Genomic DNA, 17,989 nt, shown 5'->3' on the forward strand with positions numbered 1-17,989 from the left:
TTGGTTTAAATTTCCCTTTCATTTCTCTAATGATCCTAATCTTTTGGAATAGGGCTCTTGTTCTTCCCTTTTTGTTGTCTTCTATTTCTATACAATAACTATTGTAATAGCTCTCTTTGTCCCTACCTACTAGTCGCTGTATTGTTGCATTTAGGGTTCTGACCATGTTTCTATCTCCTTTTGTTTTTGCTTTCCTTCTCTCTTCAACCATTTTAAGAGTTTCTTCAGTCATCCATTGAGGTCTTTCTCCCTTTTTAACTAGAGGTCTTTTTGCACTCTTTCCTGATAATGTCTCTGACTTCCATCTATAGTTCTTCTGGTTCTCTATCAACTAAGTTTAAAGCCTCAAATCTGTTTTTTATTTGATCTTTATATTCTTCTGGGATGTTATTTAAATTGTATTTTGGTATTATTATTGCTTTGTTGTGCATCCTAGAGGGGAAGGAGAAAAATACACACACACACAAAATAAAAATTGTGAGAAGATGGCAGGCATGGCCAGAGCACCTCTAGAAACTCTGCCACAGCCCACCATTCTGGGATCATGTTGGTAACAACACCCATGTCCACATGGATAAAGAAGCAGCCACTCTCACAGGTTTGACCCAGGGACATGTCTGGCACACTGCCAAGCTTCCAACATGGAAAATCCAGAAATAGGGGAAAAAAATCAATGGAGCCCTGTTTACACATCTGGCTAAAACACAAGCTCACATGTTAAGGAGGTTGCTAGTTTTAATCTCACATGGCTTTAAACACCAAAAGAAAACGTAAAGCTTATTTTAAACCCAGAGCTTGGAAGATTACTGTTAAAAAGTAATAAATTACTCGTCTCTCCACACCTTCCTTGAGGCATATCCACACCTGAACAGATTTTTAATGTTTAATGTATTTGTATGTTTTATTTTGTACGCCGCCCAGAGTGGCTGGATAACCAGCCAGATGGGTGACTAATAAATTTAATAATAATAATAAATTACAGTTACAATTACATGACCCAAAAGTACTAATTACCGTTACAATTACAATTGCTCTGGAAGTAACTTTGAGAAAAAATAATCACTACAATTACATTTCAGTTACTTTAAAAAATGCCTACAAGGTGCTGGCCTTGGCTGCTGCACATCTAAGTAGCCTAAAACAACATTAAAAATAAACACATTACCTACAAAGGTAGTAGAATAATTCTTTTTATCCATAAGATAGCAATGGTGGTCTCTCCGCTGGTAAGGGAGGTGGGGAGGGAGGTAGAGGCCACTACTCAGATCTTTGCACGTCAAACCAAGTGCAACCACCCCACTCAGCCAGCCAGCATAATCTCTCTCACTTAACCACCTCCCAGACCCTGTCCTGCCACCAACTAAGGGACACTCACTCAAGCAAACATTTTCCCCTGAGATAGAAAAAAGTTAAAATACTGCAAATGCAGCACAGTAGCCAGAGAGGGTGGTGGAGGCCACTTTGTGTGTGCCAAGTGCAAACACAGTATACACACACACATTGCTATCTTTCATCTCCTTTATCTCAATTCTGCTTCTGTCTCCTTCTCCTTTATTCATGTTCTTGCCCGCTAGCTCCTTTTTCCCTTCACTTCATTCTTCACAACCACAATCCATTTTTTTAAACAATTGTTTTCTCCACTCCACCCTGTCTCACTTTCCACCTCCTCCCTCATTGTCTCCTACTCACCCACAGAGCACGAGGGAAGAGCGATCCTGCACAGAAGCCCAGTTTGAGGCACATGATTTTCATCCACACATCAGAGGAGCAGAAGACTTCCCCTGCTCCCCCCCCAAAGTAATGCCCAAAAATACAGTAGGGCCCCATTCATACGGCAGGTTAAGGACCAGACCCCCGCCGAAAAGCGAAAACCTCAGAAAAGTGCAACATCAACCAGCTGTAACGCGGGGAGCTCCAGCTGACAGCACTTGGCCCCTGAAGCTCCCTGCGCTACAGCTGATCGATGTTCCACTTTTCCTTGATTTTTCAGCGGGAGCCTGTGGTGCGATCAGCTGTAGTGCGGGTAGCCTCAGCCCCTGTGCTCCAGCTCCCTGTGCTACAACTGATAGCATCGTCCTCTCCCCTGCTCGCTCACCCTCGTTATGGTGGGGGAGTAGTGCTCCCTTTCCACTGCAGGCTTCCTGCCGTGGATCTCAGGGAGGGAGCTACTCACCTGCCCACGCCTGATTGCTCACCCTCTGCTGGCTCCCTGGCTTGCCCCCTGCCTGCTTGCCCTCCACCCTGCCTGCCTGCTTGCTCGCCCTCCGCTGGTTCACTCGCTCATTCCCCCTCACCCGCTCACCCTCCCCCGCCTGCTCGCTCGCTTGCTCGCCCTTTGCCACCTTACTTGCTCGTCCCCCGTCCCCCTCCCCCGCCTGCTCACTCACTTGCCCTCCACCGCCTCCCTCGTTCATTGCCCCCTTGCCCTCCCCCCACCTGCTCACTCGCTTGCTGTCCACTGCCTCCTTCGACAATAAAATGGCACCTGACGCCCTTCTCGGACTCAGCTGCTGAGCGCATCGTCAGAGCTTGGAAACGTTCCTTTTTTGAACTACAACTCCCATCAGCCCAACTGTAGTTTAAAAAAGGAATGTTTCCAAGCTCTGACAATGCGCTCAGCCTGAGTCCGAGAAGGGCATCGGGCGCCATCAATTTGTGCACTCAGTGTCTCTCTGTATTCTGGCAATTTTCCGCCACAAAAACGGAACAAGCGCCGAACATATGGAACATGGATACAATTCAAAACCGCCACATTAGCGAAGCGCCGAGAAGCGAAGCGCCGGAAAGCGGGGCCCTACTGTAATGCTGGAAACATTACAATTACTCCACAAAAGTAATAAAATTACTCCTAGTTCTATTACAATAAAAATGTTCCTCAAAAAAGTGATGAATTCGTTACTTGTAACTAATTACTTCCAAGCCCTGTTTTAAACCATGCTAGCTTTTAAAACTATATCTAGAACATTTGGAGATTTGTAACTGACGATTGAATCTCCATACCCATTATATTTGGTGTAGGGTCAGGACATGGTGGGCTTTTTAGTATGATAGTTTTCTAATGTTTTGTTTGATTTAAATATCATTGCATCCAGCTGTGAAAGTACTCACAGAATCCTGACCCCTAAGCCACCAGACACTACTAGGTCCCAATTAGATTTGTGAGCTTTTCTTTTAAAGAAGCCATTTTGTGTGAATTACATGCACTGGAGTTTCTGGAATGGATTTGATTTTTAACTGATTTTGTTATTAAAGGGCTAGCACCTTCTGGGCAAGTTCTTTATAAGCTTAGACTGTTTAGTTACATTGAAGTATTACCTTCTCCTGTAATGAATGATCTATTGTTTTATAAATAAAACTATTCAAAAATACTGTGTTACTTCGCTAGAGGGCAATGATGTTTGGGCAAAGGGAAGAGTATGAAAGTACCAGAATTTTAATTATGAGAATGGAAGTGTTTTCACCAATTAATGTGTGTCGTATATCTGGTCAGTTGCATGTCTAAATGACTGAACATGTCTGAGATGTTCATGCTAATTATTTGATTAGTGGCAATAACAGACATCTCCTTGGGTGCATGTTAATGACTTCTCAGCAAATCCAGAACAGAATTCAAATTATGTGTATTTCTCACACTGCCTGAGATAGGCGGATGTGTGCTACAAAATAACACATATAGTTCCTTTGATTAGCCTGCTAAGGCTTTTACTGTTTTTCGTAGATAACCTGGAACTGGAGTTCAAAACAGACAGACAGTTTTGAAGGCAGCCAGTTTCTATCTTGTGAATGAGCCTCAGCTCTGGAGCTAAACATGAGTCTAGATAATCCACATGTTCACATGTGTATGGAAACCTAACTGTCCTATTATCTTCTCATTTTGTCTTCTAGAAGTAAGAATTATTGCGGATGAGTGTGTAATGTCCTCACTGTCCTTTCTGCAATGTTAAGACAGTCTTCCAGGACTGTATCCTTTGCAACAGTGTACTAGATGCATAACATTATAGTGTTGGAGATTATGGCTATGCCTCTCCAAATGTCTACCCACCTGATGCTAGGGGAAGCCATGGTGCTGGAGATGAACTTGTTTGGCCTGTACTGCCATGTCTCAACCCAAAGATTTCTCATCAGAGGATGACTTGGAGGCCCGGCATTCCACCAAGCCTCAAATCAGGCTCAATCTAGAGCTGAGGAGCCAGGATCCTTGGATAAGGCTGAGGAGGGGCTGTGATGCGTCCTTCCCTGGCTCTCCCTGTCAGGTTCCTACCTGCTCGTGGTTACTGCCTGTCTCTAGGCACCACCAGGGACTCCACCAGTCCGGACCGCTCTCTCTTATGATTTCTCTCCCCGCTCTAGCACAGATCTCAACAGATCCCCCTGCTAGGCAACCACCAGTAACGTCCCAATACTAGTATTCCCAGAGACTCTGAATACTGGTATTGTTATTCTCTTCACCGCTGCCACCATTTGTTACAGTTCCCCTTCAGCCTTGGTCATTACCTTACCCTCCCTTCTGGTCTGTGAAACCCCAGCCAAGGATCAGGCCTTTGGTAAACCAAATTAAGTATTTATTACAGATAACAAAGCTAACAAGATTAACAAGATTTCTTCTTAAGGCACATAAGCATATGGTTTTACTCAATACTAATCCGAACTCCACCTCCCTCCTTCTTCACTCTCTCCTGACAAACAACTCTCTCAAACCCCACCAAGCAATCCACTCTTTCTCTTCTTCCCCCCAGATTCCACAATTCACCACCTCACATTCACCCAGATTTACCTGTCATCTTTTCATTTATACTGTCAGCCATTTTAAACATTCAGCCAATCATCAAGCATTCTATTGCCCATTCACTCCCCCTCCTCTTTCACTACTTACCATGTATACTCTAAACAACCAGCACTTACCATATATACACTAATATATAGGAACATCACATTTCCCCCCCCCTTAAACAACGGCAGAGTATTATTCCTGTTCCAGGATTTATACGTCGCGTTAACAAATAAAAGTCTCTATGGGGAAAATGTCTTTCTTTGTTCCTCTGTCTGGTCACGTCACTGCAGTCCCAGCCACTTGCCTGGAAAGTCCATCGGCCAGTACATTGTCCTTGCCTTTGATGAACTGGAAGTCCACTTGATAGTCCTGTAGGGCCCAGGACCACCTCTGCAGCATAGTGTTATGGTTTTTCATAGTCTGCAACCATAACAAGGCCCGATGATCCGTAGTCACTGTGAATCTTCGTCCCCACACGTATGGGCGCAACTTGTTCAGTCCCCACACAACCGCTAGGCACTCCTTCTGGACCGACGAATAGTTTTTCTCCCTCGGCGTCAGCTTGCGACTCAGATACGCCACTGGATGTCTGGTGCCTTCTCTCTCCTGCAGCAAGACGACTCCCAGCGCCAAGTCCGACGCATCTGTAGCCACGATGAATGGTTTCTCATAGTCTGGTGCTATTAATATGGGTCCTTGGCACAAGGCTTGCTTCAGCAGATCAAAAGCCTTCTGACATTCATCCGTCCATACCACACGCTCAGAACACTTCTTCTTGGTCAATTCATGCAAGGGGGTTGCTATTTCCCCAAAATTTCTCACAAACTTCCTATAAAATCCAGCCACACCCAGAAATGCCCTTACTTGTTTTTTGGTTAAGGGGATCGGCCACGCTTGTATTGCCTCCACCTTGCTCCATAAGGGGGTGATTTTCCCACTCCCCACCTTATGTCCTAAATAGATTACTTCCTTTAGTCCAAACTGGCATTTCTTAGCTTTTATTGTGAGGCCTGCTTTTCTTAAGGCCTCCAATACTGTTGTCAGGTGTTGGACATGCTCAGGCACCGACTTGCTAAAAATGGCCACGTCATCGATATAGGCCACTGCAAAATCTGACATGCCTCGCAACACAGTATTGATTAGCCTCTGAAATGAACTTGGTGAGTTCCTTAGTCCCATGGGTAAGGTCACAAACTCATATAACCCATCTGGTGTACTGAAGGCAGTTTTGGCTCTGGATTGCTCGTCTAGTTCCATTTGCCAAAATCCTTTACAGAGATCTAGTGTAGAGATAATGGTTGCTGCCCCCAATAACTCTAACATAGCGTCTACCCTAGGCATAGGATACGCATCTGGGACAGTAATTTTATTGATTAGCCGATAATCAATGCAAAACCTTGTCGTTCCATCTTTTTTCGGAACCAGGACAATACTTGAGGCCCAGGGACTGATGGATTCCCTGATCACTCCTAATTCCAGCATATCTTCCACCTCCTTTTTGATCTCATTCAAAACTTTCCCATTCGCACGGTACGGAACAGATCTGATTGGGGCATGATCTCCAGTATCAATGGAATGTATAACTATACTGGTTCGGCCAGGTTTGTTGCTAAAGAGATTCCTATAGGTTTTCAAAACTCTCAGAATCTCTTCTTTTACTTCCTCCTCTACCTCCTCTGACCATTCCACTTGATCTACCCCTCCTTTGTCTTTGCTTTCCTGTACCAAATCTGGAAGTTCAGGCCCACTTCCCTCAGGGAATAAGGTAACTTGCAACACCTTTGCATCCCTGGCATGGTAAGGCTTTAACATATTTACATGAACCACTTTGCTTTTGTTTAATTGGTCTGTGGTGATTACATATGTCACTGTGTCAAGCCTTTCTCTGATGGTATATGGTCCTTCCCAGTTAGCCTGTAATTTGTCATGTTTCCTGGGTATGAACGCCATAACCATATCTCCCACATCATACACACGTTCTCTGGCTGTTTTGTCATACCAGTAACTTTGCTTCTCCTGTGCATGACTCAAATTCTCTTTCACTACTTCCATCATTGATGTTAATTTATTGCGGAATTCCAATACAAAATCTACTACAGAAGTTTTGTACTCTCCCAGAGTTCCTTCCCATGAATTTTTTAGCAGTTCCAAAGGTCCCCTCACTTTTCTAGTAGACATTAGTTCAAAGGGTGAGAAGCCTGTTGACTCCTGAGGGACTTCTCTGTATGCAAATAAGAAGCATCCCAAACGTTCATCCCAGTCTTGTGGGTGATCTTGAACATAGCTTCTTATCATGCCCTTCAAAACTCCATTGAATCTCTCAGTTAGCCCATTAGTGGCGGGATGGTAAGTAGTGGTCTTTAGATGTTTTAGACCACAACATTTCCACATACATTGCATCACTTCTCCCATGAATACACTGCCTCGATCTGTCAGCACTTCATGAGGGAAACCCAGCCTCATAAAGATTTTTAATAAAGCCTCTGCCACTACAGGGGCTTCTACAGATCTCAGTGCTTCTGCATCTGGGTACCTGGTGGCAAAATCCACCACCACCACTAGATATTTCTTGCCATGCCTTGTGGGTTTGGAAAAAGGGCCCACCAAATCTATTCCCACTCTATAAAAGGGTTGTCCAATTATAGGAAGGGGCTTTAAGGGTGCCTTGGTCTTTACTCCACTCTTTCCCACCTTTTGGCATATTCCACAAGATAGACAATGTTGTTTTACATCCTTGGAGATATTTGGCCAATAATAATGTGCAGCCAATCTCCTCTTGGTCTTTTTTATTCCCAGATGTCCTGCACATGGGACATCGTGGGCTACCTCTAGCAATCTGGTTCTGTATTTGCTAGGTACTATCAATTGCTTCACTGGTTCACATTCATCCTTTCTTTCAGCAGGCATCCACAGTCTATATAAAATCCCATTCTCACACACAACTTGATTCCTCAGTTTGTCAGTGAAAGGAATCTGTTGGGTCAGAGCTTGTTCCTTTATCTGCTTCAGACTTATATCTTGATGCAGCTCTTCCCTGAATTGCTCTGCTTCTTCCCCAGAGACCACTTGATACATTTTGTCTCCTTCAGCAGGCCTGCTAGTGGTTGCTATGGTGACCTGAGGCTAGTTAACAGATTCCACCCTGTTTGTTTCAGCCCCCCTTAATATGGCTTCTTTTTCTCTGCCAATTTGCTGTCTGGTCACTACATAGATCTTTCCTTGGGCGCCCATTACATCCCTTCCCAGTATTACTGGTTCTTGTTGCTGGGCATTAATGCCTACTTTATATCGGCCCTCTCGGCCTCTCCAAGTCATTTCCACCAGGGCCACAGGCAAACTTTCTGGTTGACCCCTCACTCCTTGGATAGTCACTGTTTCTTGAGGTAATATTTCTTCAGATTTTATTAAATCTGGCCTCAGTAACGTCTGAGCGGCACCAGTGTCAAGCAATGCCCAATAATTTGCCCCTTGTACACTCACTTCCTCTCTCAGACTTGAATCAAGGTCTGTTACTTCTGTCCAGTTTATCTGGCAAAACTGAACCTTTTTCGCTGTTTCTAAAGCCTTGGGCTCTGTTTTCACTGCCCTTGTCTGAGCAGGATTACTACTGGGGTTGGCAACCTCACATTGAAAACGTAGGTGCCCTGGTCTACCACATTTGTAGCATAATTTCTCCTCACTTTTAGGGTACACAGATCCACTCTGGGGTGTCCTGTGCCCTTCAGATTTTAATGGAGGACTCACTCGCTGTGGTACCACATCCCTTCTGCCAGCACTATATGGTCTGGGTTTAAACTCTCTTGATGTTTTCCCCACCCAGCCAGTTCTATTGGAGGCGAAGTGATCCGCCATCTCTGCGGCCTCCTGCACAGATGTAGGGGAACGGTCTTTGACCAGGAGCCTTATTTCTGGTGGTAACTGATGGTATAATTGATCCAGTATCATGAGGCTTTTCACCTCTTCCACTGACTGAGCTTTGGCACTACTCATCCACTTTCCAAATATATCCATCAACTTTGCTCCCAGTTCCACAAAAGACCTCCCTGTCTGTATCTGGCAATTTCTGAAAAGCTTTCTAAAATAATCAGGCCCCAGTCTGAATCTTTTAAACACTGCTTCTTTGAATTCAGCATAGGTGACGGGCTTGTCTGAGGGGAAATATTGGTATACCTCAGCCAATTCCCCTTTAATCAGGTTTGATAAATACTGCATGTATTTATCTTCAGGTAGCCCCCACAACTGAGCTGCTTTTTCAAAGGTGCTGAGGTAAATTTGAGGATCTTGACCAGGCTCATAGACAGCAAAGTCCTTTGGAGTAATTTTTATTTTTGCTCCATCTCTCTCTTTCCTTGTCTCCTCAGAGTGAAATTTCTCTCTATCAAATTTTAACTTTTCTACTTGTAATTCAGCATCCAATGCTCGTTGCTTCTCCCTCTCCTCAAACCCCAATCTCATTCTCTCAATTTCCAACTCCCTCTGTTTTTCCTTCTCTGCACCTTCCATCCTCAATCTCTCAGCTTCCAACTCCCGCTGTTTATCTTTTTCCTCAGCCTCCATCCTCAATCTCTCAGCTTCCAACTCTCTCTGCTTGTCTTTTTCCTCAGCCTCCATCCTCAATCTCTCAGCTTCCAACTCTCTCTGTTTTTCCTTCTCTGCACCTTCCATCCTCAACTTCTCTCTCAAGTACTCTATATAAGCGGGATTGCTTAAGTATCCTTCTGGGGTCTCTTCCCTGACAGGTTGTTTTTGCTGGGCAGTTGCAAATCCTATAAGTGCTACCCTCAATTCATCTACCCCTTTACCCTCGTGAGGTAAATTGAATGTTATGCACTTCTCCACCAGCTCCTCTCTTTTCATTTTTATGTATTCAGCCATGGTGTTTGAGTTCACTCACTCTTTGCCACACACTCTTTGCCAGTCACTCTCACAAGAAATCTTGTTTTGTTATTTCTGTTTGCCACACAACTATTAGGGATTGTCTAGTATTCGTATCTCACTGCTACAGCCAACACCTGTGACGTAGTCTCCTTTGTCACCACATGTCTTTGGGACTCTCTTTGGTTCGTATCTGGATTCTCTGTTGTTCGTATCACACCGCTACTGACACCACATGTGATGCGTCCTTCCCTGGCTCTCCCTGTCAGGTTCCTACCTGCTCGTGGTTACTGCCTGTCTCTAGGCACCACCAGGGACTCCACCAGTCCGGACCGCTCTCTCTTATGATTTCTCTCCCCGCTCTAGCACAGATCTCAACAGATCCCCCTGCTAGGCAACCACCAGTAATGTCCCAATACTAGTATTCCCAGAGACTCTGAATACTGGTATTGTTATTCTCTTCACCGCTGCCACCATTTGTTACAGTTCCCCTTCAGCCTTGGTCATTACCTTACCCTCCCTTCTGGTCTGTGAAACCCCAGCCAAGGATCAGGCCTTTGGTAAACCAAATTAAGTATTTATTACAGATAACAGAGCTAACAAGATTAACAAGATTTCTTCTTAAGGCACATAAGCATATGGTTTTACTCAATACTAATCCGAACTCCACCTCCCTCCTTCTTCACTCTCTCCTGACAAACAACTCTCTCAAACCCCACCAAGCAATCCACTCTTTCTCTTCTTCCCCCCAGATTCCACAATTCACCACCTCACATTCACCCAGATTTACCTGTCATCTTTTCATTTATACTGTCAACCATTTTAAACATTCAGCCAATCATCAAGCATTCTATTGCCCATTCACTCCCCCTCCTCTTTCACTACTTACCATGTATACTCTAAACAACCAGCACTTACCATATATACACTAATATATAGGAACATCACAGGGGCCATCTGCACCATGGGAGAGTTTGGCATCTGACTGTGAGGTCAAACAAGTTCCGAGGCCGTGAAAGCAGTGATGTCTGAAATGCCAGACAGAAACTCATCTCATCCAGAGAAGTGCTCAACTTCAGACAAGGTCTCCTCTCAAGGAGATCTCTGGAGAAAGACAGCTGACAGGAGTCAGCTGAGATCAGGGTGTAGTTCCAGCAGCTGCAGTTCACAAACCCTAGTCACCGGGTTGGAAGAGCTGCTGAAACAATGTCTGTATATCAGCTCTGTCCCTTGACTGGAGTTGAGCTGCCTTGACCTTGCCTGATCTCTTGTTTTGTATGCTGGTTACCTGGCTCCTGGACTGGCCTTGGACACTACTTTTGCTTTTGCTCATGTTGGAAGTGCTGTTAGAGAGTACCCTGATTGCATGGGATCTTGTATAGAGTTGGACATGTATGTATGAGTCATGACCATTCCCACCTACATCAAACATATTAATGGAGAGAATTTTGTAGATAAAACAGATAACTGTGAATTGTCCCTTGAGAGCAACAAACCAGGGGTAGATTGTGATGAAGGTTTTAGTTTGTCAAGCTACTACTTAAAGTGGAGGTTGGTCTTTTAGGGCAACCTGGGCATAGCCTAATCAGGTGAAATGTCAAGCAAATTTTTTAAAAGTTTTTCCCAAAAGTTCAAAGCCACAAGATTTCCTGTCCAACACATCCTTTCATAATCCATTTGAATTTAATAGAGACTTTAGAATACATTTCTGTCAATCCCCAGTTCTCTTGCCCATCAGCTCTTTGTACCATTCAGTCAATCTAAATCCAAAAGTATTGCTATGGCCAGGAAGTCCAACCCATTTATCTCCAGGCAGAAAAACCAAATAATTTGTATCCTACTGGAGCTACTGGCGCTACTGGCTCTTAGTTCTGGTTGTAAAGTTTCCCTTCCCTCCTGTTTTTATTGTGGCAACCCAGCAGTGGAAACTAGTCTATTAGGGCAAGTGGGGCCCTGCCCTGCCCTCCTTAGTATGCCAGTCCCTCAGCCAGTCCCTACCTACCTGCCTTCGTACTTACAACCAGTCCAGGGAGGTGGCATTGCCTGTCAGCTTCCTCCCCCTTAACCTCAGTTTAGCCCTTGTAGAAGTGAGAAGAAGGAAGATAGGGACAAAGCTAGAATCAGCTGGTTCCACCTGTCAGTGGCTCTGGCTTTTCATATGTTGGTCTCTTTGCTCTCTGCCCCACCGGTCCCAATGGGAATCAGCTGCCACTGCAATCCAGCCATAGAATATATTAGCTGGTCTGCTGCTATGAGCATGCTTACAGCTGTTTCCTTGAAGGCCACACTAACACTAAAAGTAATGCTGCTAACACTGATGGCTATGTTCTACCTCCACTCTTGCTTCTGAAAACTAGTTACTGAAAACCACAGGAGAGCAGAGTGCTGTTGCATTCAGGTCCTGTTTACGGGATTTCCATAGGCATCTGGTTGGCCATTGTGAGAACAGGGTGCTGGACTACATGGGCTACCAGTCTGATGCCTCTTCTTATGTTCTTGTGACCACCCTTGCTCTTTTTTATTCCTGCTTGTGTGAGTGAGCTTTACTGGACACATGGTGGGTCTCTTGTTTGTAAAAAAAATTTTTTTTTAACGTATACAACTTTTTACTGGATGAGTGATTGGGAGGATATGTATTTTTTTAAAATGTGTTGGGCAAGCCTGTAGCAGTTAACTTGCATTAAAATTTGATGGAATTAAGAGGATAATTTGCTAAGAATGAAGAAGGGAGGTAGATTGTTTTTTCCCCAAGATATGAAGCTCACTGGGTGATCTTTGGCCAGTCATTGTCTCGCAGCCTAGCAGGGTTGTTGTGAGGATGACATGAAGAACCATGTACACCATTTTGAGGAATGAGAAAAGGAGGAATATAAATGTGGTGGTGATGATGATGGATTTCTTTTTGGCCACCAATGGATGCTGTGAGCCTGGCAACATTTTGATACAAATGCATGACCGGGAACACCATTTAAAATTACTATTCAGGAGTACCATGTAAAAATACAGGGCCTTTTCAGTTGTGGCTCCCTGTCTGTGCAATGCTCTCCCCAGTGAGGTCTGTGAAGCACCTTTGCTGACATTTGACACCAGGTAAAGACTAACCTTTTTTTCTCATGCCTTTGATAGACTGAGTTGATTCTATTTTACTGTTAGTGTGCTGCTAAATCTTCCAAGGCACTGCAGCAGCGCCCGCACATGCTTCTCATGCTGAGCTGGCGAGTCTGAATAGATAAGTATATCATCTAAATACACAATCATGAAACGGTCTAGATAGTCTCCAAAGATGTCATTCATGAAGCTCTGGAAGACCCCAAGGCTATCTGAAAGCCCGAACAGCATGACCAAATACTCAAACTGTCCATATCGGGTCTTAAAAGTGGTCTTTCATTCATCCTCCTAGATTCTCACAAGATTGTAAGCTCCTTGCAAATCCAACTTGGTATAAATTTTGTCTACTGCAGTCGCTCCAGCATCACGGTGATGAGCATCAATGGGTAGCTGCTGGGAATGGTGATCTTGTTCAACTCCCGATAATTGTTACATGGACTCGACTCCCTGTTCTTTTTCTTGACAAATAGCAAAGGAGCCCCAGCAGGAGGCTGAGATGGTTGAATAAATTCCCTTTTGAGATTGGTGTCCAGAAATTCCCTTAGCACCACCAACTCTGGTTCCGACAAGGAATAGATCCACCCCGAAGGGATACACGCCCCCAGCATCAGACCTATGACATAGTCATTGGGAGGGGCAATTGGTTGGCTTCCCTCTTATTAAAGACATCCTAGTATCCCTCATACTTTCTAGGCAAGATGGTTCCCTCTGGCAGCACAGTTCCAGCCAGGATGGTGGGTGGAGCATCCTTTGGTGGCTGAGTGTTGATGGCAATAGTCCAAAATGAATACGACCACAGCTTCATCCCAGAAAATAGCAGGGTTGTGCTGAACCAACCAAGGCATCCCCAATACCACTGGGAAGCAAGGCAGAGTGGCCACGTAGGATGATAAACTTTCCACGTGTCCTGGGGTTTCCACTCTTAGTGTCTCCGTAGCCTTAGTGACAGTTCCCAATTTCAAGGACCCCCCATTGATGGTCTTGACTGACCCAAGTTTTCTCTAACGTCTGGGTTGGCACCCCGTGCTTCTGAGCAAACCCTAAGTTCATAAAACTGTAGGAAGCACCAGAATTGATCATGGCGTGGACCAGGATGACTTGTCTTGAGGGTAGAAGCAACCGGACTAGCAGGTACAGGGCATTTTAATTATTCCAGACATGCCCCCTCCCACAATTAGAAATTAAGGACAGACAGGCTGGAGAGTGACTTTTTATTTTGATAATTCCATATCTAGCAGTATTGACATCCATTCCACCTTTTCTCCAAGCTCAAGGTGGCATTCATGGGTCTCCTTTCCCCAATGTTATCCTCACAACAACCCTGTGAGGTAGGTTAGTCTGGGAAACAATGACTGACCCAAGATCTTATAGCATGTTTCACATCCAAGTGGTTGATTTCAACCATGGTGTCCCAGATCCTAGTCCACTTAATATCCATTCACCATAATCTACATTCTGGGGGGGGGAATCTGGGGGAGGGGAATAACATTTCCCCTTAGGGCTAGAAATGCATGGAGTCCCTTGATAACAGACCTGTGTGGCACTTTTAAGACTAAACAATTCAGGCTGCAATCCTGTACATATTTTGCAAGCAATCCCCATGGAATTCAGTGCAGCTTAATTCTTGGTAATGTATGGTTATTGTGGCATGAATCCACACTAGAAATTGTGATAGCAGGGACCCCTTGTGAACCAAGGTAAGACACTTTTCAGTTTAGTTTAGTTAGATGCTAAGTATTTGTACAATTGCAATGCTTAAGTGTCCACAGTATCTTTGCAAGGGAGCTTGGGGAAGAAACGAGAAAAACGTGGCCATATCCGTGACCTCCTAGCAACCAGACCAGGTCCAGTAGTCACCTGCCACCACTGGCTATTTATGCTGTGCATTGGCAGTGGAAATGTACATACCAGAAAGATACTGGTTGGAAACCCAGGCAACAGTCTCTTCTCTTAGTGTGGCATCTTATGACTACATAATGCTTCCACATGCATTTGTGGTGTGAACTTAGTTCCATTCATTCTATTCACAGTAGCTCAGGAGTCACCAAGTGTGTAAGGGATATGAATTCTCTTCCGTAAATTGTAAGTCTGAATTACTATGCACATTTATGACAGTCATTGAGGCACAACCTATACCTGATAACCGCAGACCTTCATGTTTAAGTCCAAGCCTGTCCAAAACACATAAAGTAGAGGTGAGGTACAGGTTTAAGGAAGCCGAGTAAGAGTAATTTTTCCAACTCCTGGATATCACTATCTTCTTTATGCAGAAGTAATGCTGCATTATAGTTACAGCATCCCATGGATGGGAGAGGGGAAATGTATGAATGAAGGAATGGGAAAAAGGAGCCCACCCTACATTCCTGGTTTAGAGCAGGGCTGGATTCCGTTTGTTTTAGGATTTGCCTGATTTTGGGAAGGAGGGTGGAGAGATGTCAGGGCAAACCCTTAAACAAAAGGAGGGAATGAGGCAAAGCAATTCAATCTGTTTGCTGGGGGAAGGCAGGGGTGTAAGGGACTTATCATGAGAGCGGGGCTTCTTCTTTTCTGTCTATTTTGCTTAATTTTAAAGAAGTTTAAAACATAGATAAGCTGGCTTCCACTGGCATCATGGGAATTCAGAGATCAAACTGCAGCCCACCTGCAAATGAGGTGGTAAACTGATATAGCCTGAGTTCAATCCTGAGTTAAGATATTAAGCAGTATGACTTCTGACTGAGCCAGTGGTACTTTATTTTCTATATCCCTGCACTGCATGACTCTCTGTATATACAACATACGCTTATGTCCTTCCAGAGTAAAATAAGAGACCAAAGTACTACTTGTACCACCACTACCCACACCTAATAGCATAGAAATTGTTGTCTGGACTTTTTATTGCCACTGCATTTCAGAGTTTCAGTAACACATATTTGGAAAATAAATACAATATTTAGAAGTTGAAAAATTTTCACCATGAGTTACAGTAACTATGCAAGAGATTTTGGTTGATTAGAGCTCATCTTTAACGTTGGGATCTTTTTTCTTCTTTTCTTTCTTGTCGTCTTTTCCTTTTGGTTCCTCCTTTTCATTAATTTTTTTATACACTACATCTTGTCGCTCTCTTCTCTTCCATTCTCTCTCCTGTTTATTCAAACAAGAATTTTAAAGCAAGGATGAAAAACAGTGTTAAATATTAATATAAATGTTGAAAATAATTTATTCAGTAGTATTCCCTGTGTAAAACCAAATTTAAAGTTATAAGAATACTCTACCTCAAATCCTTTTTTAAAAAGTTGTAAATGTCATAGCCTGAATATGAAATGTAGAAATCTACTTCTATAAGCTTCCATTAGAGATTTGTTTATGAAATCTACCTCCCATTCCTTCTTGGCAAAGAGTCAATGGATCTTCTCCAGAACCTCAAATTGAGGACAAGTCCAAACATTAGTTTTGAAGAAGAAATATCTGAAGTCACTATGAAACTTCCTAAGAATCACACCTGATGTAGCTGAAAACCTCTCATCCCTCAGGTATTTTTGTTCCTTTTATTTAAAGTTATATATACCTTGTAAAATTTGCTTTCTGTATGTAATCCTAAGAGCCACATTTTTGAGTTTTAGTTTTCTTTGAATTCTCCTTCATAGTTTCAACAGAGGTGGCCAGTTGAATTTAAATAGCTTCCTTTAATACCTTGGAAATGGACTGCCTTCAAGTAGATTCCGACTTCTGGAGACCCTATGAATAGGGTTTTCATGGTAAGCGATATTCAGAGGGGGTTTACCATTGCCTTCCTCTGAGGCTGAGAGGCAGTGACAGGCCCAAGGTCACCCAGTGAGCTTCATGGCTTTTTGGGGATTCAAAACCTGGTCTCCCAAGTCGTAGTCCAACGCCTTAACCACTACACCATGCTGGCTCTCCCTTTAATACCTAAACCTGTGTTTTTTAAGAGATCTGAATATTTCTGGGGCTATTGTCCATTTGTTTCTTACATTGTAATAATGGAAGCATGCATTTAACCCTCAGCATCTCTACAGTTATATGCTGGCTACTTTTATGTCTAAGAAATCATGTGCCCAGTAGATACCGTGATTTACAGTATTTATTTTATGACGCCTGTTAGTGCTTGTTGTGGTTAACTAAACTCTAAATGATATGCAGTCTAATAATCCTATACATATTTACATAGAAACAAATCCCACTCTGTTCAACACAGTTTAGTCTTGGGTTAAGTGTGCACTAGATTATAGCTTAATTGAATAAGACCCACTGAACTCACCAAAAAAATAGTACCAAGTAAATAGGTGCAGGGTCAGGCTCTAAGGAACTTGGCACATTTCCTGAAGAGTAATTATACTGTGCAATGTCACAAATTATGCTTGCTTATAACTTACCCCCATGGATTGACACTTCTCCTTTGGTCTTTTAGGCTGAAATCCAGAGGAGGAGGATGGAGTGCCTGGGACCAGCAAAGATACCCCATATTTTCCTGGCCCTGTATTACCTTACAAAGCCTTGTGAGCCTTACTGAGTTGCTAGAGGAATTCTCCTGTGAGCTAATGATGTAAGCAGCAAAAGTGCATGGGTCAATTCAGAGGAGGATTCATCTACTCAGATGCTTCATAAGGCAATACAGGACCAGCTACTGGTACTTCTGGATACAAAATTGTCACTACGGGCCCAAGTAACCTGTGGCTAGATGTGCCTTTTACCACCCTCATCTGGTACGTCAGTTGTAGCCATATCTGGATCAGGTTAATGTGGTCCATGCATTGGTAAACCCAGGACTAGATTACTGCAATGTGCTCTATTTGCGGCTGTCCTTGGGCCTGGTCAGAATGCAGCAGCTAGACTGATCATGGGGGCAGATTGCCGACAGCATGTAACATCTTTGCTAAAACCTCTGTATTGGCTGCCCCATGCTACGAGGCCAGGTTTAAGGCTCTTGGGTTAATATACAAAGCCCTGAACAAGGTGCGCTCTGGATATCTTAAGGTCCACCTAACAGTGATGACAGCAGTGGCTGGCATGGAGGGGTGCTGCTGTGAAGCCAGCCTCACAACACCAGTATCACTGCAGCTTACTCCCCTAGCAGTGGCCACTCCTGTGTGATGAGACTCAAGCATAAACAGCAAATGTTTAATTCTGTGAAAGTTACTTACATATGTGACACCCCACATTTCATTTCCAGCATCTTCAGCATATTTTTCATCATTTGTGATAAGAAAATTGTCAAAGATTGTGCCAGACCTTCCC

General features: G+C 43.8%; 1 protein-coding gene across 5 annotated transcripts in view; it reads right to left on the minus strand.

Moving 5' to 3' along the window:
* Positions 1-13,951: 13,951 nt before the first annotated feature.
* LOC133387688 (calreticulin-like) overlaps positions 13,952-17,989 on the minus strand; it is a 43,881-nt gene continuing 39,843 nt past the window's right edge. For 4 of the 5 annotated variants that reach the window (XM_061632975.1, XM_061632974.1, XM_061632976.1 and 1 more), the window contains 2 exons: positions 17,896-17,988; positions 13,952-15,877 (listed from right to left, as the gene is read on the minus strand). In XM_061632975.1, coding sequence (XP_061488959.1) covers positions 15,746-15,877; positions 17,896-17,988 — 225 coding nt within the window. In that variant the 3' untranslated portion in view covers positions 13,952-15,745. Of the gene's footprint in view, positions 15,878-17,127; positions 17,290-17,895; position 17,989 lie in introns of all 5 variants that reach the window. The other variant, XR_009763538.1, reaches the window with a different exon arrangement.

This window comes from Rhineura floridana, chromosome 6 (genome assembly GCF_030035675.1).
Source record: "Rhineura floridana isolate rRhiFlo1 chromosome 6, rRhiFlo1.hap2, whole genome shotgun sequence".
NCBI classification, from domain to species: Eukaryota; Metazoa; Chordata; class Lepidosauria; order Squamata; family Rhineuridae; genus Rhineura; species Rhineura floridana.